This window comes from Melospiza georgiana, chromosome 2 (genome assembly GCF_028018845.1).
Source record: "Melospiza georgiana isolate bMelGeo1 chromosome 2, bMelGeo1.pri, whole genome shotgun sequence".
Taxonomy (NCBI): domain Eukaryota; kingdom Metazoa; phylum Chordata; class Aves; order Passeriformes; family Passerellidae; genus Melospiza; species Melospiza georgiana.
Window position 1 is genome coordinate 23,710,202 of NC_080431.1, and position 12,040 is coordinate 23,722,241.

General features: G+C 38.3%; 1 protein-coding gene across 4 annotated transcripts in view; it reads right to left on the reverse strand.

Moving 5' to 3' along the window:
• Positions 1-12,040, reverse strand: part of UBE3A (ubiquitin protein ligase E3A) — a 56,598-nt gene that overhangs the window by 20,201 nt on the left and 24,357 nt on the right. For all 4 annotated transcript variants that reach the window (XR_009116002.1, XM_058045205.1, XM_058045204.1 and 1 more), the window contains 2 exons: positions 5,253-5,563; positions 870-2,125 (listed from right to left, as the gene is read on the reverse strand). Coding sequence is in view for 3 of the 4 variants with exons in the window: in XM_058045205.1 (XP_057901188.1) it covers positions 870-2,125; positions 5,253-5,563 (1,567 nt within the window). In the remaining variant the exon portion in view is untranslated. The remainder of the gene's footprint in view (positions 1-869; positions 2,126-5,252; positions 5,564-12,040) is intronic.

Here is a 12,040-nt window from a genome sequence, read left to right on the forward strand (position 1 = left end):
TCTCACAATTGACTTTCACTGGCAGTTACACTCATTCAATTTAAGTACAAGTAACAGCTGGGCTGAGAGGCAAAATGAGGTAATTTCCCCAAACTTTCTCTAAACACCTCTCTAGGTCTTCAGTAACAAGTTTTAAAGCTGTTGGTAAAGTTAAAAATTTCCTGTGCTTTTATAACAAAACACAGGAAAATGAGTTTTTGAAAATTACCAGCTTTAACAAAAAAAAAAAAAAAAAAAGGAAGGGTTCTAAAATAAAGAACATATTAAGGTTCCTATATGGACCTATTTACTGTAAAATAGTTTGTATCCTGTATGATTCCCCTCTTCAAAAAATGCATAAACAAATGGCATTAAGTTTTAATTGAAGAAGTCAGCAGATTCAGAAACAGGCTGCTCTCACACTTCTTTGGTATTAACAGGTCTTTCTACCTTCGTCAGTCATATCAGTATTTGCACCAAATTAAAACAATGCTTTATTTCTAGGAATTTTTATGTCCACAAGAAGAGTACACAACTCAAATGTTTTAATTTTAACTTCCACCTGAAAATCCCTACCATCAGGAGACCATTCAGGACAGTGCAGAGGACAAGGAAACAGAAGCTGCTTACTCTCACCATCAAGATCTGTGCCAGATCTGACAATGGGGAATAAGAGCTATTTGATACTTTACGACATCTAAATCTGCAGAAGCAGTTCTGATGAATATAAAAATCTCCAGCACCATGCTTAGAATTCAAACAATAAAGCTATCTGAGATTCTTCTGGAGGAAATCTAGTCTATGTGACTCACAGAGAGTCCTTTCCAGTGCCTCCAAGGCCACGCAGTTTGCACGGTCAGAGCCAAGAAGCCCCGCTGCCGCTGACTTACCCGGACGAGCGCGTCGTCGATGATGTGGTCGCGCCGCACCTTGAGCCGCAGGTAGGGGTTGAGCTGCTGCCCCTGAACCAAGCTATAGAGCACAGTTATGCGTCTCTCACTGTACATCCGGATCCTATTGTCATAATACAATCCCAGGTTCTTGGTAACAGCATTCAATATGAAGGGACAGGTCATAAATGAGAATTTATTCTCTGTTTCTACTTTGAAGAAAGTGTAGTCTTTGTCCATTTCTAGAACATCATTCAGTGGTTCATTAATAAATTCTTCAAAAGGGATAAGTGGTTTTCTGCAATCTATAGTTTTAACACCAAGTTCAGTTTCCAGGGGGTCTACTCGAGGACCTTTTTTATTTCTTCTTTCCTCACCCAACAGCTCTTGAAGAGTTAGTTCACTTGATTCTGGGATGGGTTCTTCATCCTCCTCTTCGTTATGATCTGTATCCACATCCCCTCCTACTACATTTGCATAGTAAACCATTTTCAAGCACTTCGAAGCAGCAACAACAGCATCATCATCATTCACTAGGTTACGACTATTGAACTCGTTGCTTATGACTTTGTAAGTAATAAGCTGCTGAAATGTTTCCATCATTCTCCGAATTTGATCTGCTCTGTACTTAGACCACAATCTGACCAGTTTTGCTTGAGCTGCAAGGGGCAGTTTGCTCATTGCTTTGCAAAACAATGGTAGAGCCATTTCCAGATATTCTGGGCTATGAAGATTGCCATTCTCCATAACGATAATAAACAAATTCAGATAGTTAGGATCCCGAGAGTACACATTATGGTAAGTCAAGTCACATTCCACATTAGGTGACAAGTACACAAGTGCATTTAAAAAGGCAGTTTCTATTTTTTCATTAGAAAGTAACCTATCATAGACCCGCCTGACTGCTTCAATATCTACAGACACTTCATCTGGGCCTAGTTTTTGGAGGTTATTATCTCCCTGTGTGCTATCACCTATTCTTGATGATGAAGATGATGATGCACCAGAATCCTCTTCCATAGCAGCAGCCGAACAGGCAGCTTTTTCCTTTTCATCTTCATCTTTGTCTTCATCCTTTCCTTGAAGAGACTTGAGCTCCTCCTTGGTGTGCTGCTTGGTTTTTCGGAAACTCTGCACCAGTGCTTCAGCACTAGAAAACACTCTCCCAATCACCCGGATTAAAGGGGAATAATCCTCTTTTTCTCGACATAGTTCAAGAATTTCATATATCTTGTCTTCTGTTAGGAAGGTCACATCTATAAAAAGATAAAGATATTAGTTTTACTAATATAAAAATTAAAAAGATAATATACTTCTGGTTTGCCCTATCTAAGAAACCTGTGTGTCACATCATTACTAAAACTGCAAAAACAGTGTCAGTACTGAATAAATTCAAGACAGATACTATCTAATTTCATTAGCATGAAAAATCATTACTTCATTCACTGACTTAGTAAAATATTTTATTCATGGATGTCAATCAGAATGTGCACAATAGTGAAACTGTTTTGCAGCCAATTAACTACATTAGGTAGTTAACAGTACTGTATTGTCTAAACAAGTGCAATCAGTAAGAGGTTTAAACTTTAAAAGCCTTAATGAATAAGGCTGTGACAATACAGTCTTCTGGTAAATCTGCATAGTTAATGTGTAAGTCATTAAACTAAACAAACTAGACGGTATCAACCTCTTTTTTCAAAGCAGACCCTGAAGAAAACTTAATCACTTGTTTTGTTGTACGTTAATGGGAATATACGATTTCTTATTTCTCTTTTTAATGCTTTCTGCAACTGTTTTTAGACTAAATTGATGCCTGAAAACCCTCTGAAACCCCTCAATATATGCTCTGAAATTTAGGCTGCCTTCTAAATTACACATACAGCGTGGCATGTAGATTATGTCTTTGTACATTAGGCCTCACTAAGAAAAGCAACTTGGGTATACTAATCAACATGTTATTCAGAGGAACAAGATGATTTACACACATCATCTGCTCCAAATACCTGTCTGTTCTCCCTCTCCCCAAACTCCTGATACAAAATAAGTCATTCGAAGAGTCCATTTGTTATTTGAAATCCTCCTTTCTCTTTAGAAAAAAGAAAGAAAACATTATTTATAGCTTTCTATGTTACTTCTCAAACAGAACCCATAGATGCTTTCACATCAGGTGATGATTTACAGTAGAATTACTGTAAACGTGATCACATCCTAAAAAGATATTCTAGTTTAAGCAGATTCTTCTGAACTGACACATAATTTAGAACTAAAACAGAATCAGTTTAATAGCATCTCTAGAGAAAACATCTCAAAATTGTATTCACCGACCATGCTAGAACTACCTACCTCTGCAGAAAGAAATGTATCATTTTAATAGAAACGTTTAATAAACATGTTGTACATCAAAATATTTTGAAATGTGATTACCTACACTGATACTCATTCCAAGAAGTCATTAAATTAAAAATACAAATTAGATGATACAAAGACAGACAACCTATTGACTTTCACAGAACCCCAAGCCACTCTCAGAGCACATGTAACACTGGAAAGGTTGGGCTTATGTCTTCAGCTTAGATTGACTTCCAATCTGAAGACACTGACAAATCTCAAAACTACTATCTGTCCTGTTAAAAAAACAGCTCTACTGAAAACGTTGTGAAAGGATTCAAGCTCAGCACAACATCTATTTTTATCTGCTGCAGTGCATGCTCAGGAAGCAAAACTTGTCTTAAAAGAAGTCTTAATTTTCTTGTGTTAAGACAAATTTACCTGCTGATACAGATGATATTCCATGACATGGCTCCTCAAAATGAGGACCAGAGTCTCAAGTTTATTGACTCTGGACCACAGACATTATTCACAGCATAAAAATTATCAGCACACACTGACAATTCAACAATATTATAAATTTCAGATTTCCATACTTCAACAGGAATTTCTTCATTCACTCTTTTAAAGGTTTTAGTAGTTCAAGAACTCCAGAAAAATAATTTAATTATTTCTGAAGCATATTTCTTTCAATTTCTTAAGAACTTTTAATCCTATGTCAAGCATAAAAGCAAGCTACACATCATTTTCCTCGGCTTTGCTAAACTTTGCTGCAGATTTTCCAGCAACTGTTGTAGCAGACCTTAAAAAAATTCAGAGTGCTAGATTCCTTAGACATCACCCAATTCCAAAGGTAACTAAGCCTCAGATGAGCTTTAAGAATGCATTAAAAGCCCTCTGTCTATACAGCTACAAAGGAATGTCAATACTTGGGATGCTCCAAGAGAGGAAGTCTGAGTCACTGCTGTAGCCAACAGACTGTCTCTGGAGCTAGGTTCAGAAGACTCTTAGGTACCTGCCTTGGGGAGAGGGGATGGTTAGATAGAATAAGGAAAATTCTGTATCTGAAAAGCTCCATTAACAATACAAAAAAAATCAAGAGGAAAAACACAAAACAGACTTAATGTGCCTCTTGCTCATCTAATGCTACATTTCCTTCCCTTTCCCCTTCCTAATGTTTGCCTCTCTGCTTATTCAGATCATAAGTAATTTGGGTATAAATTTATCCCTGCATCAGATAAAGAAGAAACTGGTGCTGGAATATCTTGGGTTGCTTATAACACAGTACTATGTTTTATTGCTAATTCTATAGGGTTTTTTAAATCCTTGCTGTACATTAGTAAAAAATTCACCTTTAGCTAAAATAAATGAATCTGGACTTGTGTTCATATCACTTTTTGGTAAAACACTTAAAGGTGGTCTGCTCAAAGGTTAATGGCTTTAAAAACCATTTGGCCTGGTTTGTGGACGTGTTTGCATCACGGGTTAAGGTGACAACTAACATTATTCTATTAGTATGTATTTACTATTACAGATTGCTTGAAAAGCTAAACAGAAGTTAGAAAACATATGCACAGAACAGTATTTCATTTTACACTGGCTTAATAATAACTGTTCTCAAACATTTTTTAGCTTGGTGAATGTATTGCCTATCACTTACTGCATTATTTATTTGATCTGTTAAGTTTCTCAACATAGGACCTGAAATTAGTTCAAGCATAACTTTTATAATTTATTAACTGCAGAATAGCTATGAAACTAGCAAAACTAAAAGAGTCATACAACAGCACTTAAAACTTTTCCATATTTGCAAAAATCACTATTCTTGTAAGACAACAAATGCATGCTTATTTTAATAAAGATGTAGTCAAGATCTAGATTGGGAATCAGTGTTCAGCTTTAATCCATGCATTTTTCTGAATCCATAGGAAAATACTCAATTGTCTAATATTCTATTTTACTAAAGTCAGCAGAACACCACCAGAATGAATTCTGTTGGCTTGTACTTGTGCATGTGAAATGTTTTTTATATTATGAAAATTGTAAACATCTTACCTTTAAAGTCATCTCTCGGGCCTTGCATTTCCTTCTTGTTCATTTTTCTGTCAGTGCAGGAATTGTTATGGGCACCTTTGGAATTGTTTTCTAGGTAAGCTGAGCTCGTTCCTTTCTTGGAGGGATGAGGATCACAGAGTTTTGCATTAATCTTATAAAGCTCGAGGGCCTTAATGGCTGCTGCATTGTTATCCATTCGGAGAAAAGTTGGACAGGAAGCACAAAATTCATTCGTGCAGGCTTCATTTCCACAGCCCTCGGTTAACTGGTGGTAGTAGCGCTCTATTAGATGCTTTGCAGCTGCTCGCTTCCTGTAGCAAACATTCAAACAGTAAGTACAAGGATTAGTGGAGCTTTCACATACAAAGCTCATTCAATAGCATCAGCAAGGCAGAGATTAGTCAGGCACTGAAACACAAGATTTCTGTCAGAGAGAACACAGTAGAAGGTTTTTTTAAATGCAGGATTCTCATCTTGAAAAATGCAAATATATTTAACGCACAATTTAATTTTTGGGTTCTATGTAAGTAAAAGATAAATCCTTATGCAGTTTTCAGCTTTACATATAGTGCTACAGTGAAGACAATCTTGTACAGTTCTGAACAATCTCAACTGTTGCTAAAAAAGAGAGCAATTTGGATGCAAAACAAGGCTGCAACTGAAACAAAACTGAAAGTTGTACAGGTTTGAATCTAATATATAGTACTGAGGCATGGCTGCCACTGAGAGATGAAAGAGGCATGAAACACAAACAATTCAGACATTTATTTAGCAATAAAATCAATACTCTACTATTTTACCCATTTTAACAAGATTCCAGATGACTAAATTATCATTTTTAGTCTATTTAAATCTGAACAAAAAATATTCCTTGATTAATTAAACTGATGCTAAAAACACAATTACAGACAACCTCAAGGCTGGATATATTCATCCTCAGCTTAAATAAATTATATGGTTGTCCAAATAAAACAAAAAAACAATCCCAAAAAGTGCTATCTGCCAAATCCTTCTGTTTCTCCTGCCATTATAGTGTCAAGTATGTATTCTGAAAAATCATAGCTGTATTGCTGTACAAGTCCAGGGCTCAGTACTATATATATGCACAAAAGAAAATGTAACTGCCTTATTAATAAGGCCACAGACTTCTACAGAAACATGCAAATAGTAAAGAAATTACTGGAAAGCTGCAGGTAACCAGAACAGAAGCAGCTGCATGCAGCATCAAGAGCACCATGTTTGACCACATTTCAGAAAGAAACCCCTAAACTTTGACTGCATTTAAAATAATAAGTTATTAATGAAAACTACCAACTGTGAAAGATTTCAAACATTCTGACTAGGTTTTACATACAGGCTTTTTATGGAACTTCACTGATACAGTACTAAGATTAGAGGAGCAGAAATTGTGATATTAACTTAAAATTGCATTTCCTGATGTCAGTGTATGTACAGATTCTGCATAGAACAAGTACTTCAGAACTGAAGTGCTAGACCCACTGGCACTACTCAGCATTTGCTGCACCTTGCTGTTAATAATGGCTGGTTAAATAGCAGTTTCAATGCAGTTACTTCAAAAGGGAAAATGTTCTGACAGTGACTACTGATTACTCAGCAATAAAACCTCTGCTTCTTTCTCTTCACTCTTCAAGATCTCATAATCCCAGAGAAGAAAATACATCTTACAAGGAAAACAATTACTTTGATGTCTACCTGAGCTTTCATTGCCTGGAATATTTTTGTTCCAGGGAACAGAAAGCAAACAAAAAAACCAACTGAGGTGAAAGGTTTCCATGGCACTTTGACATGGATGTGGAAAGAAAAAGCAGCATGAGCAATATCATTAAAATCATTACTGTGTTACAGGGAATAGCTATACCCTAATCTAAGGGAAGCGTTCTGGTCTCACATTTTTATATCTAGACTTATGAAAATCTGCTTCTCTCCATGTACATCTAAAAATAAGTGGGTTTTTTTAATCTTGTCTTTCATACTTCAGCCATTAGTATAGAGGCTTTAAGAAAAACCACCCAAATCCCCTCAAAGCAACAGTGTTTTAGTACAACTTGGAACAATAAATTATTTCAGAGACAACTATTTCTGAATGCAAAATTTCGTGCTTTGATCATTCCTGACCTTCAATCATTCCAGACCTCCAGATTTAGAGTGTGAAATATTGTAATTTGCAAGCAGGTTAAGTATTTATATATGAAAAAGCTCAATTTTTACACCTGAGATGTGGCAACCCACATGCACACCTTTCCAGCTCACATATATAGTTTGAATAAAGTTATATCAATGTATAAACACTGATACATTAACAACACATTTTATCATGTTAAACAACACTTCACTTTAACCAGGTTATGTCTGAGATGCCAGTAAATAAAGCTAAGCTTAGACTTGTCTCTAACAGTTAACTTCTGAAGGACTCAACATTTTTTTTGCTTTTAGTTTTTAGCTACTGATCACTTCTCAAACTTTGTCATGCCTACAATAAGTCTGTTTGTACAAACACTTTTATTTTAACTTGTGACTGGCAACTCACTGACTCAAGTTCTCTGAAAGTCTATTAGAGACAGAAGGTTGTATTTTTAATTTTTCTTTTTAAAATCAAGTATGGAAGCGAACAATATGGTGTACAACAGTACTAGAATACAGCAGTGTTAGAATTTCATAGAATTTCCTTAGTTGGAAGTGACCCACAAGGATCATCAAAGTTCAATTTCTGGCCCTGCACAGCACCATCACCAAGAATAACACCATGTGCCTAACAAACAATTCTTGATCTTAGGCCTGGCACTTTGACCACTTCCTTGGGGAGCCTGTTCCAGTGCCCAACCACTCTCTGAGTGAAGAACTTTTTCCTAATATCCAACCTAAATCTTCCCTGACACAGTTTCATGCCATTCCCTCAAATCCTGTCACCACAGAGAAGAGATCAGTGTCTGCTCCCTGCTTCCCCTCACCAGGAAGCTGTAGACCATGATGAGGTCTCCCCTCAGTGTCCCTCTCCAGGCTGACTGGCCCAAGTGAACTCAGCCACTCCTCATATGGCTTCTCCTCAAGGTGCTTCATCTTTGTAGCCATCCTTAAGATGCTCTCTAACAGCTTTGTATCTTCCTCGTATTGCAATATCCAAAACTGCACACAATATTCAAGGTGAGGCTGTCCCAGTGCAGAGCAGAGTGGGACAATTCCCTCCCTTGCCCAGCTGGCCATGCTGTGCCTGATGCCCCCCAGGGCATGGCTGGCCATCCTGGCTGCCAGGGCACTGCTGGCTCATGTTCAACTTGCCACTGACCAGGGTCCCCAGGGGCCTTTCTGTGATGCAGGTCCCAGGAGCACTTGTATTTGCTGAACTTCATGTGGTTGGTGGTTGCCCAACCCTCTAATTTGATGAGGTCTCTCTGCACAACCTGGCTGCCTTCCAGGGAGTCAACAGCCCCTCCCAATTTAGTATCACTGGCAAACCTGCTCTGTATACCTTGGAGACCTGCCTCCAACTCACTGATGAAGATGTTGAGGAGGGGCAAGGATGGAGCTCTGTGGAACTCCACTAGTGACAGGTCACCACTCTGATGTCACTCCATTTACTGAAACCCTGTGTGCCTGACCTGTGAGCCAGCTGCTCACCCCTCACAGGATGTATTTATCCAGCTGTGTTCTGGACATTGTATCCAGAAGGATACTGTAAAATGACAGTATTGAAAGCTTTATGGAAATCCAAAAAGACAATATCAACTGGCTTCCCTTGCTCAACTAGATGGGTCACCTTATCATAAAAAGAAATTAGGTTTGATATGAACCAGCGGTGGCTATGACTGATGTCTGTGGTGTTCTTCAGGTGTTTTTCAGTAACTCCCAGAATAATCTTCTCCATAATTTTACCAGGCACTGATGTGAGAGTGACAGTCCTGTAGTTTGGAGGGTCATTCTTCCTGCCCTTCTTGAATATTGGGCCAACACTGGCCAGTCTCCAGCTGACTAAGAAGTCTCCAGATTCCCAAGATCACCGAAAAATCCTTGAGAGAGGCCTTGTGATGACATCAGCCATCTCTGAGTATTCTTGTAAGAATTCCATAAGTCCCCATAGACTTACAGGGATTCAGCTGGATCCTTCCCCTCTCCCTGGCAGCTACTCCACAGACTTTTCACCTTTTCAGACTTTTCATTACCTCAGACAAATTTAGGTAAATAAATAAAATAAATTTCAGTGAGGATACAGACCTCAGAAGGTAGAAGGGAATTTACCAATCCTTCCACAAGAGCTACCCTTACTGAGGTTCACCAACAAAAAGACTTACAGAAAATGCAGTTCTGAGTAAGTCAGTGTGTGATTTTCAGACATTCCATACCACATTCCCACTGGTGTACTTCAGGTATTAGTATCACTGTCCACTGCCAAAAGCCCACATTTCTTATTTCTACACTATTCAGCAAAAGAACTTGTAGCATACTCTCTGTATTGTCCAAAAGTGACAACTTGATCTCTTTCTACATTCCCCTGCTCATTTAGTATGCTGAAAACGAAAGTTCTTGGCTTGAGGCTTTAAAACGGGTTCATCAAGCAAAGTAACATAAAACCACTCTCTATTCTTAGCTCATGCTACACTCGTGAAGAGCACAGCTCTCTTCAAGTTCCTATAAAGGGATCTGGTCAAGAGCAGCTGGTCCCTTACAAAACTCAAGGCCTGGCTCACTGCTGCCCATGAGCACACACAGTTACTACTGTAGCTCAGGCTGTAGTGACTGACCTGCATACACATTTCAAAATATCCATTGTTGTTGCACATCCAACTATGAAACTGCACTGGTGTGGTTCAAGTTGTAAACATTTCACAGGCATATTCTTATGACTGAAAGAAAACTTCCCACTCAGTGGGCCTTGTATAACCTCCCCAAGCAATGCTTCAGTGAGGAGGAGAGGGACCTAAAATAGACACTCAACTTCCTTCCTTAGAGTCCAACAATTTCACAAGCACACTTTTCTGTTTAAAATGAAATTAGCATTTATTAGTTTGTAGCAGTTACAGAAAAAGAATTGCTTTTAGGCTTTCCATGTGTTCTTTAGCTAATAAAAAGCCAGATAGTAAGTACTTTGCATTTGTAATTTAAATGGTGCCAAAATTGTGGAGTATCATAAGAAACATGTATAACCAAGACAAAGGTAAACTGGGCTGCATTTTCTGTAGTAATTTTGCAATGTCTAAAACCTGTAAAAAACAGGGATTGAGTGTACTGGTTCAAAAGTTCCTATGAAACAGAATGTAATTTACATTTCTCAAATACCTTAAACTAAATACTGGAGAAATACCATGTAATGGAATCTCTTGCCATAGAAAAAATTAGAAGTTTAAACATTAATGGAATTTTTGAAAGATTTGAAGCATGTAATAATTTAAAATTCACCTACAAAGCACTTACATTCAAGTTTACATTTACATTCAAAATGTGCCTGAAGTTTAAAATATCTGCATAACTGCATCATTTTTGCTTGTAAGTTTACCTAAATTTTAGAAATATAAATGAATGTTTCATACTTGTCTGGAAATAGCAGCACAAAATAACAAGCTTCTGAACGATTTTTGCTTAGGATACAATAACTATTATATTATTTTTACAAACAAATCTCTCATTGGACAGGGGTGCTGGAGGGCAGGAAGGGATCTGGATAGGATGGATTGATAGGGCCAACAGCATGAAGTTTAACAGGGTGAAGAGTCAGGTCCTGCACTTGGGCTACAACAACCCTGTGCAGCGCCACAGGCTGGAGCAGAGAGGCTGGGAAGCTGCCCAGTGGAAAAGGACCTGGGGGTGCTGGTCACAGCAGCTGAACATGAGCCAGCAGTGCCCAGGTGGCCAATGGTGACCTGGCCTGGATCAGCAATAGTGTGGCCAGCAGGATGAGGCTGTGATCTCCCTGTCCTTGGACCCTGAATCCCATCTCCAGTTTTGGGCCCCTTAGTGCAAGCAAGTAATTGAAGTGCTGGAGTGTGTCCAGAATAGGGCAATGGAACTAATGAAGAATTTGGAGCACAAGTCTTAGGAAGACCAGCTGAGGGAGCTAGGGGTGTTCAGCCTGGACAAAAGGAGGGTGAAAAGTGACCTAATCACTCTCTACAACCACCTGAAAGGAGGCTGTAGCCAGGTGAGGGCTGGTCTCTTTTCCCAGGCAACCAGTGACAGGACAAGAGGAAAATGGCATCAAGCTGTACCAGGGGAAGTTCAGGTTGGACATCAGAAAAAATTTCTTCACTGAAAGGGCTGTCAAACTTTGGAATGGGCAGTTCACAGAGGTAGTGGAGTCACCATCCCTGCCTGGAATTGTTCAAGAAAGCCTGGACGTGGAATGTAATGCAATGGTCTAGTAGATAAGGTGGTCATTGGCCAAAGGCTGGACTCTGTGACCTTGAAGTTCCTTTTCAGTCTTGATGATTCTATGATTGCTCCAAGATAGCTAATTTCATTAAATAGAAATCTACAACAGCCTGTTTTACAATGGCTATTAGGAACTTAGAAGTGCCAAAATGTTCATAAGCAATTTTCTTAATAGAAAAAAATAAAAGCATTAATATGCATAGAAACCCAGGAAACAGTTTTTTTAGTACTAATAGCAAAATAACTTTCAATAGATGTGTTTGTGGAATAAAGAGACACATCTACAGCAGTTATACTACATTTTGGAAAGAAGACGACCAGAATGCCAAAAACTGTTAAAGAAGGTGTTGTAGATGGTCATCTTTGTGAAGTTAAATATTGCTTTGTGCAAGTTTCAGCTTCAAACC